Below are 18,194 nucleotides of genomic sequence, written 5' to 3'. Positions count from 1 at the left end.
TCTGAACAACATAATCAAAAAGTCATCTAGACAAAAAGCCAAGATCATTTAAACAAGAGCATTAGTTGTCAACACATGGCAATTAGGAGTGCTTTCTCTCTTTCTGCATCATACACCATCTAGTATGGTGTCAAAATATGTACATGGTGTGATCCCTTCGTGGGACATACACTAAAACTTGCTAAGATGGTATCAATTCTTTGATTTTTCTGCAGGGATTCCAACTACAATCTCCTAAAAGCAGAAACAGCATTTGGGGTTTTACCTGTGTTTGAAGAAGAGACTCACAATTTCCAGAAAGACATTTGATGTTTGTGTTTTATTTCTTTCAAAATAAGCTTTGTGGTATGTATGTTGACCTGTAAGTGCTTAAAGAAAAAATTAAATTGTGGGAATAAGTCTTTGAAATCAAACTTTAATCTGATGTTCTGTGTAAAAGACTTTAAAAGTCATACAGTTGCACAAGTAGTTTATGCACTGTTTGCCCACAAGGAAAAAATGGAAAACATTGTGCCAAACTACAAATAAGTAACTGTACTGTATATAGTTTTACTTCTATATCAACACTTGGTTGTGAGTATTTGGGGGAACTTGCCCCTGTTAATTTACTAGAAACATTCCAGTGATTCTTGCTATTAACCACCCCCACTTTTGTGGATAGCACCTGTAGATCACAGTGGAAAAATATGTTGTGTTATAAAATTTACCAAAACAAAGGAAAATGTTTGAATTGTGCCAAATTTTCTTACCTCATCTCACATATTTACCCCATCATCAGTTTAGAGCTCATCAGTGATTATTAAATATATATATACACACTCACACATGTATGCAAAATGCATGTGTGTTTACATAATCCACACATCCACACATACATTCTTTTTAATGTTTTAAACTCTACTATCCTGTGTGGAAACATGAACAGTTAAACAAGGCACAATAAAGATTTATTTGTTCCATCGACTAAGGATTAAAATGTTGGAAAAGCTTGAAGGTCACAACAGCTAAGTCCATCAGGGACAGAGTATGCACATTTACAGAACCTTGTACAAGGAAATAAAACAGCTGCTTTGAAAGTTTGTTTTCCAAAGCAAAATCTGTAGCGGAAAGTAATTTAAAGTGCAAAGTTATATTGCTGATACTTTATATCTCAGTTTTATATATTTTATAATAGCCTGGGATAAATTATAAAATAGCTATAAAATTGACACTAATAATAAATGAAATACATAGATTGCTTTTATTTAAGTAGTTTCCTAAATGTTTTATTCCAGTTTTGTCAAAAGTGCACTCAAAACATGGCTTTAGTGTTCTTTAAATGTTGATCTTGCAATGCCAATGTCATTTTTTAAAATGGCATCTCAGATTGACAAAATGTTCCTTCCTATGATTAAATTCGTATACTATCAGGTAAGCTGAACAATGTGTGGAAACAACTAATTTAGGCCATCTATACATAGTCTGAGGATGACTACTCTTTGATACCATACAATAAACATAAATCTCAAATTTTAATCATTTTTAAAATCACATTTTTGGTTCAGCCCTCCCTTCCTCTATGTTTAAAGAAACACTTTTTCACAGTTCCAACATTCCTCACTACTAGCCTTTTCTTCCCCTTTATTCACCACTTGACTTCTAACATTTGATCTCTTTTCCTTGCACAGTTAAAGGCCTATGTGCCTGATGACTGATGCATTGTGGCACAGATGAGAAAATGGATGTGAAAGCGCTTTGTAGATCATAAAGTGCTATACCAATATAGGGGATTAATATTATTAATGTTGTTGGTTGTTGTTGTTGTACTATTCTTACTAATATTGTTACTAACCTATTAACTTGTGAATATAGAGGCTGGGGTGGGAGGGAGGAGGATAAGTGGGTGGGGGAAAGGGGAACTTAACAAAACAGGGAAGATGTTTCAAAAGAATTTTTTGAATAAAATATGAACAACCTACCTAGTCATTGACACATAAATATATTCACAAACAGAGAAGCAATGTTTTCCAGTAGTCAGAGAGAAATGGAAGGGAGCTTATTATGTATATAAATACACACATTTCCCAGTCCATGATTCCTTTCACCAGCTTACTCTACTACTGACAGCTAGGTAGTAAGATGAACAAGCCCATGATCTAGAGTGTGTGTGTTCATAGCATCAGTCTCTTTTGTCTGTGGGGATGAGTGGGTGAGGAGAAGTTTGTGAGGATAGTTCAGGCACATTCCTGGGCTTTGACACTGTGCAGTGAGCCCTGGAAAATTACTTAGTAGAAAGGCACCAGATGAGACAAGTCTCCTGCCCTACAGCGGCCATCCAAAAGAGAGAATAATCAAACTAGAACACTTTCTTCTGTTTCTTGATACTCTGATAGCTAGCTGTTTGCTAAATGCTATGGCTATTTCCTAGGAACTAGTCTTTGTTTGGTTTTAGTTTTTGTTTGTCCTGTTTTGCAGCTAAATTTTTGCTTGGAATCACCAACTCAGCCTGTATTGTGATCCCCAAAACTCCATACCTTGAAGTCCATCTTGCTGGCTTATAGGAATGGAGTGCTTTTTATGTAACCAAAAAGTGAAAATTAAAAAAGACATAAAGAAAATGTTCTATGAGTATAATGTGTTTTTATAAAAGTAAATATGGGAGCAGTTGTCCCAGATTTTTTTTTAAAGCATCATGATGTTCAGCTTTGGAGAGTGTAGTAAGAATGGGGTAGGATAGCTTGAAACCCTTGAAAACAGTTTCCTCGTCAGAACTTCATCATCAGTCCTTTGGAGTGGATACTCTTTCGGTTGCTCCTGTGGAGCCCACCAAGGGCCAATCTTAGGGCATGGTTCATATCTTTCTCCAAAGAGAACTGCCATTTTCAAGCACCTTCTTATCTGCCTGCTGTGCATTGTATGTTTTAACATATAAACTAGTGACTTGTAACCAGTCATTTTGTACTGAAACATGACAAGAAAGTGAATTTGAGAAGTGAGCAATAGGCCAAGGCAGAGATGCTTATTATCTTCATTATACTATGCTCTGCATTGCTGAGCACTTAGCATTCTGTTGGTCCTGTCTCTGCTCTCAGAATTCTTTTTCTTTCTGTCACAACATAGTAGGCCAGACTTACTGAAGATCTCTTGTTCAACCAACTGCCTTAGTGGAGTGAGGACCAGTATGTGAAAATAGTGTTTTTCCCTATCACTGATTTCTTCAAGTCAAAACTCCTGGACTTGCCTTGATCTGAAATTTCTGACTACTCTCTTTTATCCTCTCCGTTCTGAGAAGCTGCTTCCTATTAATGCCTCCTCAATAGGGTCTCCTTTAATCTTTACTTTCCTGGAAATTATATCCTCCATTATTCTTCTTGCTTAACTTCCATCAGTCTTAGAATTTTTCTTCTTGTATAGTATTATATTCAGTCTCCCAAATTAATAGTCTAGGAACTTCAGCTAGAGGCTTTCTTCCGGAAGTTTAGAGGGCTACCTTCCCAGTCTTAGTCACTCAACACACACACACACACACACACACACACACACACACACACACGCACGCACGCACGCACGCACGCACGCACGCACACGCACGCGTGCGCACAATTGAGAAAAGTTAGAAACTGCTTTCTCTTGAAGATGCATAAGAACAGGTCCAATCTCCTATTGTGGTTAGGTGCTGTACTACATGGGACAAGGGCACAGATGCAATGGCCTAGCCAAGGGTCTAAAACTTGGAGGGTTGTGTTGAGACTAGAGTAACTAGCTTGAACCCGTGACCACTCTCTGCCTGTCCAGTGTCTCAGCTCTCAGCTGCTTCACAGATGCTGCTTCCTCACAGCTTTCCCTTGTGGCTTCTTGCTGCTCTGTGCAATTGTGTGTTAAGGCCTTATCTTTTCCTAAATCTTTTCAAATTTCCTGCACTTACTTTGTCGTCACTTCCTTAGCCATCTCTCTGAAGTCCTTGGTGCTAGGTGGGCTTTGGTGACAACATTTTCACCTTCTCTGACTCTTTTCTTTGCTGGGAAGAATCGTTGGGGGGTGGGGAACACAAAGGAGGTTGTGTGTGTGTGTGTGTGTGTGTGTGTGTGTGTAAGAGAGAAGCACAAAGGATGCTTCAAGTGCTGTAATCAGCTCTCATCCTGTGTTATTTCACGTGAGGTCTTGCAGTTCTCGTGAATTTCCATTTTAGTGGGTTTGGATTAGTGTGTACTGCATAAAGGAAAAAAATTGAGCCAAGGACCTCTTAGCCAAGCTTGCTCTTACCAAACTGAACTCGTGTAATGGAGATCCACAATGGATATTCTCTCAGAGCAGTTCTGAGAGATGAAAAGGGTTCGTGCTGAGTGTCTATGCTGAAGAGGGAAACGGAACACTAGTCCTAACTGTTGCTAGAACTAGAAAAGTTTGCTTTCTCCTGTATGACAGAAAAGTTGTCAAATTTAAACAGTTTTCACTTTCATTTAGGGATTTTTTTAATGCTGCCAATCATTACAGAAATATCTCCTTTTATAAAATAAAACTAATGTGAGTTTTGTTTTCTAATCATAAAATTCACTAAGCCAATCATTATATTTAGAAGGCTTAGCACCAAAATCAAACATTTTCATGACAAATAGAGATCTTGTCAACATAATGTAGGCTAGGGATTTTATAAAGATTTCTCAAAGATCCAAGTAAAGGAGAAAAAATTTAGTTGGGATGTTTAATTTGGGATACACTATTATCAGCTTGAGAGTCCTCAACCAGCATGGGGTTATTTTGATGACTACACAGGCTACCATTTAAGGCACATTTTTCACTCAACAGTAAACAGTAGCTACAGTCATGAAGCAGAGATCCCATTGCAGCTATAGGATACTTGAGGTGTACTCTTGGTTTGAGAATCATAGCTAAATGATAAAACACTGGGGCAGGACACTATAAGAGCGTGCTTAGTACAAAGTTTTAAGGAGTGAATGAGGCTTTTAAAAATCAGTGTTTGGGTAAATAAATACTAAAGAAACACTCACTCATATGACATGGAAAGGATGTCTGTCTATCCAACAAGCTCAGGGCTCTCTGAGTCTAAAGGACAGCCCACTGAAAATGAAGAAAGGTTACCTGGCATGGTGGTTCATGCCTGTAATCCTAGGCAGGAGGATTGCTGAGAGTTTCGGGCCAGTCTGGTCTATAGTATGAGACCCAGTCTGAAATTTTTTTTAAAAAATTAAAGAAAGAAGGAAGATGAGGTAGGAAGGAAGGAAGGAAGGAAGGAAGGAAGGAAGGAAGGAAGGAAGGAAGGAAGGGAAAGGGAAGGAACGGAAAGGAAAGGAAAGGAAAGGAAAGGAAAGGAAAGGAAAGGAAAGGAAAGGAAAGGAAAGGAAAGGAAAGGAAAGGAAAGGAAAGGAAAGGAAAAGAGGAAGGAAGGAAGGAAGGAAGGAAGGGAGGGAGGAATGGAAGGGGAAGGGAAGGAAAGGAGGAAGGAAGGAAAAAAGGAAGGAAGGGGAAGGGAAGGAAAAAGGAAGGAAAGAGGGAAGGAAAGGAGGAAGGAAGGAAGGAAGGAAGGAAGGAAGGAAGGAAGGAAGGAAGGAAGGAAGGAAGGAAGGAAGGAAGGAAGGAAGGAAGGAGTACTGAAATCATTCTGCCTCTGTGAGAGATGCCTGGTTTTACAGCACAAAAGAAAAGGCTTGAATGGAAACTAAACTAAAGGGGCCTTTTGATTTTCACTCCCAGGGAGGCAGAGCGCTTCAGAGTCTCACTGGGATAGCTGTAGCACTGACTGGAGTTTGCTGCCTCCAGAGTTTTGAATGTACTTACTAGTCTTTAGTTTCCCTAGAACTGAATGCACCTCGTCAGTAAGTTAAATGCTTTATGGTGCTAAAGAAAATGATTATCCCCATTTTTCTTCTTCCCCAAGCCCCTTAAGCATTTCAGAAAATTTAAAGTAAAAGCGTTTAGAGGCCCTTTTTATGAATGTAACCTGTTTCTGTTTGACACATGACACTGCAACTTTAAAGTTAGGAAATGATTTGCCTTTTTCTTTTAGAATTAAGCTTTATAAATAATCTGTAGAGTCAATTGAAGTATAAAGCTTAAGGATCACTCTTAAGACGCCTACAAAATCTTGTATATTTTTAAGTGTGCCAATTTGTAACATATTTTGTAAGTGTATATTTTTCTTAGAAAAGTGCCGTGAAGTGTCTGTATGTGAGAGTTCTCCTTTTTCTGCACCACTGGGTGCTAATGAAAGGATATTTACTTCAAAGTTTCTGGTTTTAGAAACCACAATACAAAGAAAAATACACTTTTGTTGGGAATTTTGTAACAGAAAATATGTTGTGAAAGAGTGTAGTGATCTTGTGCAAAAGAAAATGAACATTTGTGAGCTTCTTGCTGTTTTATAGAATTTCTTGTAAATTATTCTTGTAACACCTCTGGTTTTGTTGTTCTTGTTGAAAAAGTTTTAAATATTTGTGACTGGATGTATGGTGAAACTGTCATAATGTTACCTAGATGAGTTTTGTTATTGTTTATGGAATAAATAAAAGAAAAGTTTAAAATACTGCTTTAGAATCATATGTAAACAGAATTGAAAACATTTCTAATTGAATTTATATCTTAAATAAACAGTTCTTCAGTGTCTAGAGCAGTGTTTCTCAAACTATCTCTGGTGAGAGAGCAGTTTTTCTTGCAATCCATCCCAAAATGTTATAAAACAATACAAATGAATTTCAGTATCTCCTATTGGAAAAATAGGCAAAATAAAAGCCCACGTGTATATAGGTCAATATGTAAAGCTATCTTTCAAAACAAGCAGCATAGAGAAAAAGAAAAGAATTACAAAAAGTTGGTATCCTGTTTGAAAATAAATGCACTGATCAATGTCAAGTTGCTACAGGACTGAAACCACTAACACTATGGATAAAACCCAAAGCATTATCATTTGGGAACTTGTTAGGAATGCTGAATGACAAGCTATTGTGCCAGTTCTGCAGAATCAGAATATGAATTTCAACAAGATCCCTAAGTGAATTGTATACACGGAAATGTTTGAGAAGCACTGGGCTAGAATTTTGTGTGACCCTCAAATTTGGGAATTATTTTCTAGTTTGTCCCTTCTTCAAAGATGTTAAAACAAATGGTATCCTTCATTTGTGCTCCAGATGGATTCTGCAGAGAAACAGTCCTCTCAAAATGTAAAATCTGTTTGTTGAAAGTAATAAATGCTGATTTGCCTGGTACCCAAGAATGTCAGATTTTCCATAATTCCCTACAGTTTCCGTATTATCCTATTTACTTTTCAGCCACAGTCCCTAGTTCTTTTAATCAGGACTTCCCAGCTATGTCCCACTACAGTATTCCCAGGATGTTGATACTTGTTGTGTCTAGAAAAGAAATTAGTCTTTACTTTTATGTCCCCACACATTTGAACTGCTCATCAGAGCCTAGAGCTCTGGCTAACCACAAGTCATTGTAGAGCACCCAAGCCAATAACCACTTCCTTTGTTTTGAATATCACTGCTCCAAGAAGCTGAAGAATGTGTAGGAAGAAGTGGCCCTCTTCTCACTGGAATACACCCACCTTCATCATTTCAACTACCCTTTGATTTTCCACAAATGTCTCCTAAGTATCCTGCATATACATTTCCAGTTATAAACTGGTCATCTACTTAAACTTTCTACAACATCCTCAGATCAACTTATTCAAGATAATAATTTCTTTACCATATGAGTGTGCCTTATCACAGTGAATTAATCTTGCCATCCACCTAGTCAGCAACTCTTCACCTTTAACCTCACATCCATCTGGTTACCTTAAATTCTTGCACCTTTTCTAGCTCCATTAGTACTACTTTAAGCTTTAATTTTTGTTGTTGTTGTTGTTTGGTTGTTTTTTTTTTTTTTTTTTTTTTTTTTGAGACTGGGTTTCTCTGTGTAACAGCCCTGGCTGTTCCTGGAACTCTGTAGACCAAGCTGACCTTGAACTCACAGAGATCGGCCTGCCTCTGCCTCCTGAGTGCTGAGACTAAAGACGTGCGCCACCGCCGCCACCGCCGCCGCCGCTGCCACCACCACCACCACCCCACTCCCCCGCTGCTTTAATGATTTTTACCTGAGCTATTTCATCATTGTCTTAATTCAGTGAGTTTCAGAGTTGGATTTTTATACCTAGAAATTCTGTAGAATCACAGAAATTTTAACTTGCTAAATAAGAATGTTGAAGAATTAAACTATTCATTATTAGTTCAGAGATGATTTTAGCACCAAAAGATGATGAGGCAATCTATTTCAAATGCATTATATTATCTTTTTTTTTTCTCTTCACCATGTGTCACGGAAGACTGAAACCAGAGTTCCAGAAGTTTCAGTCCATGGTCATGTGTTCCTATTGTTGTGGGGATTTTTGTTTTGTTTTGTTTTGTTTTGTTTTGTTTTTTGCAGAATATCATGATGGAGAGGGTATGGCAGAGCAATGTTGCTCACCTCATGGCAGCCAAGAAAAAGAAATACAGAACTATCTGAAATTAAAATTTATCCTTCTGGGGTACACACCCCTGGTAACCTACTTCCTCCAAATAAGCTCTACCTCCTAGTTTCCACAACCTCCCAATAATGTAATGGAATGAATTCACTAATGAAATCTCATGACCCAATGACTTCTCAAAAGCCCATTAGCTAACAAACAAGTCTTTAATACATGAGCCTTTGGAGAATTCAGATTAAACCATAGCAGGTGATTGTGGTACTGTTTTAATAGTTTCACATTTGAAAATGTAGTTATTAAACCTTTCATGCTATAACCATCATGATATCTAATCAGTGTGTCTTATCCACAAAAATTAATGTACTCAGAATTTGATAGAATTTCAGAGGTTTTACAGCTCTGGGTTTTGCTTTGTTTTTGTTTTGTAACCTGAAGAAATAAACTGGAACCCCTCCTGCCTCAGCCTCTAAACTATTGAGATTACAGGTATGCACCATCCTACCTGATTTCCAGTAACAGTTTAAAATAAATAAATCACATATAAAGTAAAATTCCCACTATCCTTCAGAACCTGGAAAGGAAAAATCTCCATCTATCAGTGTCACAAAAATGTCACTCCAAATAGCAAATATCTTCCTCTTATTTGGGAATCAGCTGACAGAGCAAGCTTGTACCCATCACTTAATAGTTGTGAGATTTAGGATTACTTTAATCTCTGTATTCCAAAGTCTCTGTCCAAAAACCAAAGTATAGTGCTAGCAATATAGCTCAGTAATTGTGCACAAGACCCTGGGTTTGAGCCCAGCACACCACACACACACACACACACACACACAGAGAGAGAGAGAGAGAGAGAGAGAGAGAGAGAGAGAGAGAGAGAGAGAGAGAGAGAGAGAGAGCAGGTGGGGGAGTCTAACCAAATAACCTAGTGTTCTAGCATAACAATGCTATCCCTCTCATAGGCTTATCAAGAAGGTTGAAGAACACACTTGTGAAGTCTTGGTACCAATAAACAGTTAAAAGTCTTGCTTAACAACTATTATTGTTTATTAGATACATGCACATATCTTCAAAGTTCTTATTTTGATTTTTAGAGGTCACTTCAGATGTTTGCTGCAAATAGTTATCTTTTTATTTGGCTTCCAGCCAAGAAAATTAGTAAACTAACTCAAAGAGACTTGGATCATCATTTTTAGAAAGATGACATTTTGAAGATAAAATTAGAAAAGCTATTATATGAAACTTTATTATTAGAACTAATTTAATGTTGGTGGCAAGGTGAGATAAAGCTACAAATTATAAATCGTGAAACCTGGACTCTACTCCTGACTTTGCTACTAAATTAAATTTAAAACACAAACAAATCATTTCCCTCTGTGCTTCAATTTCCCCATTTGGAAATGAGGTTATACTACATGGTTTAGCATTAAGAGCATAAAATGTGAAATCAGACAGCCTGGATTTTAATCCAAACTTCTTTTGCTAACAAGACTTACCTCAATTTCCCAACCTGCAATATGTACCTACATATATACACACATATATGTCACATGTATATACATATGTTTTATATATATATATGTATATGCCATGTCTATTTCATGGAACTTAATAATTGAGATAACACATATAAAACATTTGAAATGCTGACTGTTACATGTATAAATGCCCACTAAATACTAGCTATTATATTAGAGGGTCCCTCCTACAATTTAAAGCCTATGATTTATTATCTAAGCTGCTGTGGTTGAAGTGCAATTTGCTGGTAGTTATTTGTTTACAGTAGATATTTCTTCACTATTTGATTTATTCAATAAAATGTCGAGTACCTCTTAGGTTTCAGCAACCATGTTAGATAGTAAGGATGTAATGGTTGACAAAATAGAACTTTGTCTCTCCTCATAAAACAATCATACAAGCACTTTGGCTAGTAATGTATAATTTAAAAGTAAAATAAGAACCCTAAAGTAAAAGAACATACTTCTGTAGAAAGCATGAAGAAACTTGACCAGGGGCTGAAGAGATGGCCCAGCAGTTAAGAGCACTTACCTCCCTTCTAGAGGACCTAAGTTCAATTCATTGCCCCATGTCAGGCAGTTCATAACTGTTTGTAACTTCAGTTCCAGAGAATCTAATGCCCTCTTTCTGTACCTCTTTAGCACTTACACATGTGGCATATGCAAACAGAGAGACATTCACACATACATACATTTTTTAAATTAAAAAATAAAGAAACTTGGCCTGATATTGGAACTGGACTGTAATAATCAATAGGATTTACTCAAATGAAGAACATTGGGGAAGAGTTGCCTTTTGGTAGAAGAGAGCATTTGAAACTACAGAAATCTGACATACAGAAGACAAAATGACTTTGACAGTGTACTGATAAGGCTTTTGCACCCTGATAGACCTCTCCGCTGACACAGCAATTCAAATCAAACCAAATCAGACTGAATTAGAAAAAGTCCCGGTTTAATGGGTAAACATTCCCAGATGATTCTCCAGCCCCCCACAGAGGAGATGGAGATGAGAGACCAAAAAACCACTTGTCTGTTTTCTGGGATGCAGCCTAAATACCCTGTGGGAGTGGTCTTGAGCCTCTTTGGGGGAGGAGCTGTATTTGGCAGGCTTTGAAAGGGCAGGTTTGGAGAAAGAGATGGAGGAAGGAAGTTGAAGTGGATCTTCCACCAGAACATTCCAGACTCTTTGGGTATAGGGGCACTGGTTCAAGTCTGGCTACTTCCTGCGGGCTATGGGATGATGTGGGGAAGTGGGGAGTTGGGAGTAGGTGGGTTTATATTCATCAGGAGGTGTGAGGGGAGGAGCATCTGGTTAATTGTCATCCTGAAGACCTCAGGCATCTGTTTCTTGAGGAAGCAAAGAAGGCAAGTTTCTAGGGAAAAAATAGATCATTAACATCTGCCCTAGTTGTACTGCAAAGATGAATGTAGAGAGCAGAAGAGCAGATAGGCCCTTTATTGGGGCATCTTGGAAAACCGGAGGGTGGAGGGTCCCAGCTGCTGAACAGACCATGTATCCTGAATAGATGCTCGCTTGAGCCTGGAGAGATGGTACCAGCATGGGTGTCCCAGGAGCTTGGCAGCCGAGGGGCTAGTGAGGATCACAGTATAAGGTCCTGTCCACTGGGGCTCAAGAGACTTAGGAGCTAGCTGTTTGAGGAGTACTCTGTCCCCTGGGGAGAGTGGGGCAGGCTCAGGGGCAGTTGGGTCTGTTGGTGTTGGGGCAGGGAGATAGCTGTCAGCATGTGAATGGAGAAGGGCCTCAGAAGAGAGAGGTAGGGGAGGTACCTGGCCAGTGGGGGAGTTTGGGCCAGAAGGTGATAATTGAGGAGGAAGGGCCTTCTGTAAAGGAGCTCAGAGGGGCTCAGGCCTGTGGGAGAGCATGGGGTGGCCTAAAGGCAGGTTCAGGGCAATGGGGAAGAAGGGAGGACCAAGATAACCTAAGTTCAATGGAGAGCTTGGTGAGCTGTTGTTTGATGAGTCCATTGGCCTCCTCAACCTTTCCCAGGGATTGTGGGATAGATAGAGATAGATAGATAGAGAATGTGGAGTTTCCAGGAGATGTTGAGAGATTCTAATAGGAGCTCCATGACACTGCAAATCCTTGCCGGGTTGGTGTCCTCTAATATCTGGCACTGACTGAGAAATGAAATGGGTGACCAGGACCATGGCTCCTGCTGAGCCAAGACAAGTATATTCAACCATGGTCTCTTGTAACCAGTTTAGAAAAATGGCCAGGTTTTTGTCAGCTAGCTGTGTAGTCTCTCAGAGCTTATCAAAATTAACAACTTTGTCCAAGACCATTTCCATACCTTGGAGAAGGCAACAAACCATGAGGTCTCTGCTCTGAAGACTCACACAGTTCCATCAGCTCCAGCTACCTCTCAGAGAGGGCAGAGGAGGGCAGGAGTCTGGCAAGACTGAGTATGAGAAGAAACCAGGGAAGATTTGGGGGCATTAGGCCAGTGTGTAGAAGGGGACCAGGATGTAGGTTGAGGCATTGGGGAATGGGGGAGCTGTTGGGGGGGAGGGGAGGATAAAAAGGTGGGTAAAGAGGGGGAAGAAAGGGGAGGAGTGGAAAGAGGGAGGAATGTGAGGAATGTTGGCCAGGGAAGGTATCATGTGGCCCCAGAGGAGGGGGTTGGGTAGGTAGAGTTTGGGGGAAGTGGGGGAAGGGCCAGTGTCTCCAGAGCCATAATCAGGGCAGAATTTTCAGGGTCCCAATTCCCAGATATGTGGGAATCTGGAGGCACCATGACCCTAGCCAACAAGACCGATGTTGTGGGACACTGGCTGCTATAGGGAGGGTGGGAACACAGAACCCAAAAACCATGGACATAGGGTAGGGTAGTTCTGTCCAATTATCTCCATGCTGACAAAAATTTTCAAGATCGCGGAGGATGGAAAATTCTAAGGTTTTCTTGGGAGGCCACCTTGACTGGTTATTGAGAACATACTGTGGCCAGGCCTTCGTGTTCAGAGAAATCAAGCGTTCAGGACAGATGGTATCAGATAGCCCCAATTTGAATAGATTTTGTAAAAGACATTGCAGGGGCATTTGGGGATCAGGCTTTGAATTGTAAGTGCTCATTTCTCAAGTCTATGCAGGGGACCCAAAGCCTAGCGCAATGTTTCCACTGTAGTAGGCCCTAAGTCAAAAACAGGGGATGTGGGAAATTCCCTTTCAATAGAACATCTTCTGGAGAAGGGGTCCCATGGAACAACGGCAGCCCTTTACTCTGGAACAGGTTGGAGCCTGGCACGGTCATGTATTTGGCAGGACACTCCGAAAGTCAAAAGAGGCTCTGGGCCTCTTAGGCAATGACTTGGAAAGGACAACTTACCCAGTCGAAAGCTGATCTTAGGCAGAGAGCAAGTATGGGGGAGAAGGGTGTTTTCCTACCATGTGGCCCCAGGCCAGTGGGGGAAAAAAATCAACCCCCTTGGTGGAACCTCCAGATGAAAGGTTTTTTGCACCCCAATAAGCCTCTCCGCTGATGCAGCAATCCAAGTCAGACCGAATCAGATAGAATTAGAAAAGCTCTGGTTTAATGGGTAAAGTGTTCCCGGGTGATTCTCCAGCCCACCAGAGAGGAGACCCACGTGTCTGTTTTCTGGGATGCAGTTTAAATACGCTATGGGAGTGGCCTTGAGCATCTCTGGGGGAGGATCTGTGTTTGATGGCCTTTGAATGGGCGAGTTTTGGGAAAGAGATGGGTGGGGAGGGAGTTGAGGTGGACCTTCCACCAGAACATTGTAGACTCTGGGTATAGGGATGCCAGAGTGCCAGGGGTTGAGGTGGAGCTCCCACCCAAACATGTACAACTTTTAAAATAGTTCAAATAAGAATCGATTAAATGTAAACAAGCCCAATGAATTTCAACATAGGCAGGGATGTAAAAGTTAAGCTTTGTTATCTTTGTGCCACATTTTATTTAGATATGAAATAGAAATATCCTCTGTCTTTTCTCATACTAGTGTTGAATTATGCAAGGATGGTCCTCTCATAAAGTCCAGACAAATGTTACTCATCTGTGGTTTTGAATTAACCTCAATAAGTCTAATTTCTACACTCTGAAAGTTGGATCTTCAAGAATCCTCCTAGCTCAGGCATTTTTATAACCATAAAACATATAACCACTTTAATGCACAGTAACATATCACTTTAACTTAACATGCCAGTACCCTAAAGCTTAAAATATTTAAAACATGAGTCTCTTTTCTTCTTCTAATTCCCTCAGTGCTACATAGGCAGCTAACTCATAATCTTCCATTTTATAAAATGCCCTCAGGAAAGTATTAGGGATTGAACTTGAATTTTCATGTTCTTAGTAAACAAACATTTTCCTTTCTTGCTATTTTAAGCTTAAAATTAAAAGAGCAAAACACTGTCATTTCTTAAACATGTTAAACAATGTGTGAGTTTCCTATTATTTATTCTTACTTTTATTATTGTTGCATTCATGTAATAAATACCTGAGAGAACATAAATAGAAAAATGGGAGGACAGGGCTAGTGAGATGGCTCAGCTGTAAAGGGATGTGCTGTCAAGCTTGACAACCTGAGTTGTCAACCTGGGTCCCGACACAATAAAAGAGAATCAACTCCCTCTGACCTCCACACACATGCGATAGCAGGTGTATGTCCACACCCACACATGCACATCATATGCGTGCATGCAATAATAAATAAACTGATTTTAAAACAATTTTAATCAACTTTATTACTTAAAACTTGTAAATAAAAACATTAACACAAAAGAAACCAGATTCTAAGTTTATGCATCTCAGTGCTTTTTATAGTTACATAAGGAATTCTGAAACTGTAGAAATAAGAGAGGAAAAAGATTCCCAACAAATGAGAAAATTTTTAACCAAAATTAGATGAAGTATAAAGTAAGTATAGTATCAAGAGAATGTAAAAGCTTTAAAAAAAGAATAATTAGATGAAGTCAGAATAATACTAAAAGTATAGTAGGAAGAAGAAAATGGAAACACAAGAAAAGGAAACAGAAAAAGAAAAAAGATTGCCCATTAATAAAAAGATATATAAATAAGGCTGGATTACACATATGAAGGAAATAAAAATAAAATATAAGATCATTAGTTTCTTAGTAAGATAAAGTAAAAATACTACTAAAAACATTGTGAAAAAAAATCCAAGAAGCCAAAGGAAAGGGAGAAAATTGAGTACTAAGCATCTCTCTAGTTCTTTGAAATACACACACACACACACACACACACACACACACACACACAGCATGGCAATTTCTAAATTTTCTCCTGAATGAATTGGGAATGTAGGAAGCAACTATAGCTCTGAGATCAGTATAGACTGACTTATCTTCAGACTTTCAAAACCCATTAACTATTGATCACTCTGCTACAGCAATGCAGCTATGAGCATGAAGGTGTCTGGAGCTTCAGAGTTCCAATTCTGCAACACACTGGACCTAACAATGTTGATACACCAGATGATCTCAAGTTTAAGAGTGTCAGACTCCAGAGTTAGTCTCAATGAGGTCTTTTCCAGGCACCGAGGATGAAGCTGCTGTTTCCTATATAATTTACAACCTGGACCAAGCCTCCTGCCTCATGAACTTTTTGGGTTATCCCAATCTCCACAAGTGGCTCCCACAGTAATCTCTCATCCTGGAGTTGTGACAGGTTCAATTCAAGATCATTGACTTGTGATTGTTCCCTGTTCTCAGTCTCTCAGGAAGAAACTCGGCTTTTAAAAAAATGTGATTTCCTCTTTAGGTCAGGGGAGCTCTTCCCCATGGCTGATCTATCTTATTGAAGAAGTCACTGAATCAGCAAAAGCCACAACTAAAGTTGAAGCCTATAAGAGTAGGACAACCAGTCTCTCTTCACCAAGGCCACTTGTATGAAATTTTAGATGAGGTTTTCACTTCCAGTTCCTCCAATGGGGAGCCATAGAACTGGGACTGCATTCGACTAGGCTCCTTTTGTTATGTGACATCCTTCTGTTTCTCCAGTTTTCAGCTGTCTTATGTCTTTTTGAATTTCTGAATTCTTCCTCTCTTTGTTTGTTTGGAATAGAGTCTATTTTTTCTTATTCTGACACTTCTTCACTAGGTCACATAGAGGCAGCTTGTAGTCTGCCATTTTCTTTTGTGCTATTTCTTGAAGCACAAAAGATTTTTGTTGTTGAGCATTTTAATTAAGTTTTATTGTTTGAGAAGTTCACACATGTACATAATGTGTTTTAATCAAATTCTTCCTCTCTAAATCTTTCTGAACTCCTACTAGCATTTTTCCCTCCCAGCTTTATATGCTTGATTTTTTTTCAAATGCAAAACAAAACACCAAGACTTATTGCTATTAGTATATGCACAGTTGTAGGATCATCTACTAACGCGTGGATAGCCTCTCAGGGTCTCATTTCCTCAAGAAAACTGAATGCCTTGCAGACACTATCAATTTGAGGTGGGACTTTGTGACCCTCTCCCTGTCTATGATGGGTTTTTGTCTGGCTTAATCTTTTGCAGGTCTGGTGCATGCTGTCACAGCCACTGTGAGTTCATATGTGCAACTGCTATGTCATGTCCAGAAAACAGTTTTACAGTAGACATCCAGGCTCTTGAAATCTTTCTGTCCCTCCTCCCCAATGATCCCTGAGCCCTGGGAAGAGAAGGTATGATACAGACATCTGATTTAGGGCTAAAAACTCTACACTCTCTTATTCTTCCTTTTTACCAGTTTTTGAATTTTGAGTCTCTGTTTTAATCACCATCTATTGCAAAAATAAGCTTCTCTGATGAGGGTTGAGAGATGTACTAATCTACAACTATAAAAATAAATATTAGGGATGGCTTCATACTATGTCTGTTTAGCAGAATAGTAGTAGTTGCTGTGGGATGGCCTATATGTCAAATTGCTCTGATTGGTCAATAAATAAAACACTGATTGGCCAGTGCCCAGGCAGGAAGTATAGGCAGGACTAACAGAGAGGAGAATTGAGAGAACAGGAAGGCGGAGGGAGACACTGCTAGCCGCCGCCATGACAAACAGCATGTGAAGATGCCGGTAAGCCACGAGCCATGTGGCAAGGTATAGATTTATAGAAATGGATTAAGATATAAGAAAAGTTAGCAAAAAGCCTGCCATGACCATAGAGTTTGTAAGCAATATAAGTCTCTGTGTTTACTTGGTTGGGTCTGAGCGGCTGTGGGACTGGCGGGTGACAGAGATTTGTCCTGACTGTGGGCCAGGCAGGAAAACTCTAGCTACAAGTAGTAGGGTTTCCCTTAGGACCTATGATTTATCTATCCATTAATGGTGACAAACATAAGTTCCATATTGTGCAGTGGGCCCCAAATCTAATCACCAAGTGATTTGCTAGTCCCATAATTTTGTGCCACTGTTGCACCAGTGTGGATATCTCTCTCTTTTGTAGCTAGCTGGATTTACAGCTGGGCAAGACAGTTATTTTACTCCCCTGATAGCATGCATAGAGCCTTCCAGTACTACAAAAGCTGTTTATTAGGGATGAAGCTTTCAAGTTGATGCCACCTTGATCTGGGTGTCTAGGATATGCAGTGTCACACTATTATAAGATAACTATTTAAACTCTTTAAATATATTTAAATTAAATTCATTAGTACTTTAATTATATTAATTATATTCAAGTTTAATTATATTAAACAAATTATATTTATTTATACTTAAATTTAAATGCATTAAATAAATTTATTTACTTATTTATTTTAGAAAACATCTACAGCAGTAGGCTTCCATAAGGACTTTTCAAATGCCTTTAGCATTAGTTACCACTTCCCATACTCCCTCCTTGTCTTGGCTAGTTTTTTGTCAACTTGACATAGGCTACATTTATTTGGAAAGAGATGACCTCAACTGAGAAAATTCCTCAGTCAGATTGGCCTGTAGGCGACTTTGTGTGACATTGTCTTGATTAATGGTTGATGTGGGATGGCCCAGCTCATTGCGGACAAAGCCACCCCTGGGCAGGTAGTCTTGATTAGACTGAGTAGGTCTTAGAAATCAAACTAGTAAGCATCATTACTCCATGGTCTCAAAGATTCTGCCTCCAGCTTCCTGTCTTGAGTTCCTGCTTTGTCTTTTTTCAATGGACTGTGACTTGTGATATGTAAGACAAACAAACCTTCTCTTCCAAAAATTGATTTTGCTCATGCTCTTTATCACATCAATAGAAACCTAGCTAGGATACTCCTCTACCCTGTCCTCCTG

The 18,194-nt window shown here is 39.2% G+C and overlaps 1 protein-coding gene across 1 annotated transcript in view; it reads left to right on the top strand.

Annotated features, from left to right (window-relative positions):
- Positions 1 to 2,569, top strand: part of Nexmif (neurite extension and migration factor) — a 150,747-nt gene extending 148,178 nt beyond the window's left edge. The window contains exon 5 of the mRNA XM_028891970.2: positions 216 to 2,569. Coding sequence (XP_028747803.1) covers positions 216 to 309 — 94 coding nt within the window. The 3' untranslated portion in view covers positions 310 to 2,569. The remainder of the gene's footprint in view (positions 1 to 215) is intronic.
- The last annotated feature ends 15,625 nt before the right edge of the window (positions 2,570 to 18,194 follow it).

Source organism: Peromyscus leucopus, chromosome X (assembly GCF_004664715.2).
Source record: "Peromyscus leucopus breed LL Stock chromosome X, UCI_PerLeu_2.1, whole genome shotgun sequence".
NCBI lineage: Eukaryota > Metazoa > Chordata > Mammalia > Rodentia > Cricetidae > Peromyscus > Peromyscus leucopus.
This window is presented reverse-complemented; position numbering and strand designations above follow the sequence as displayed.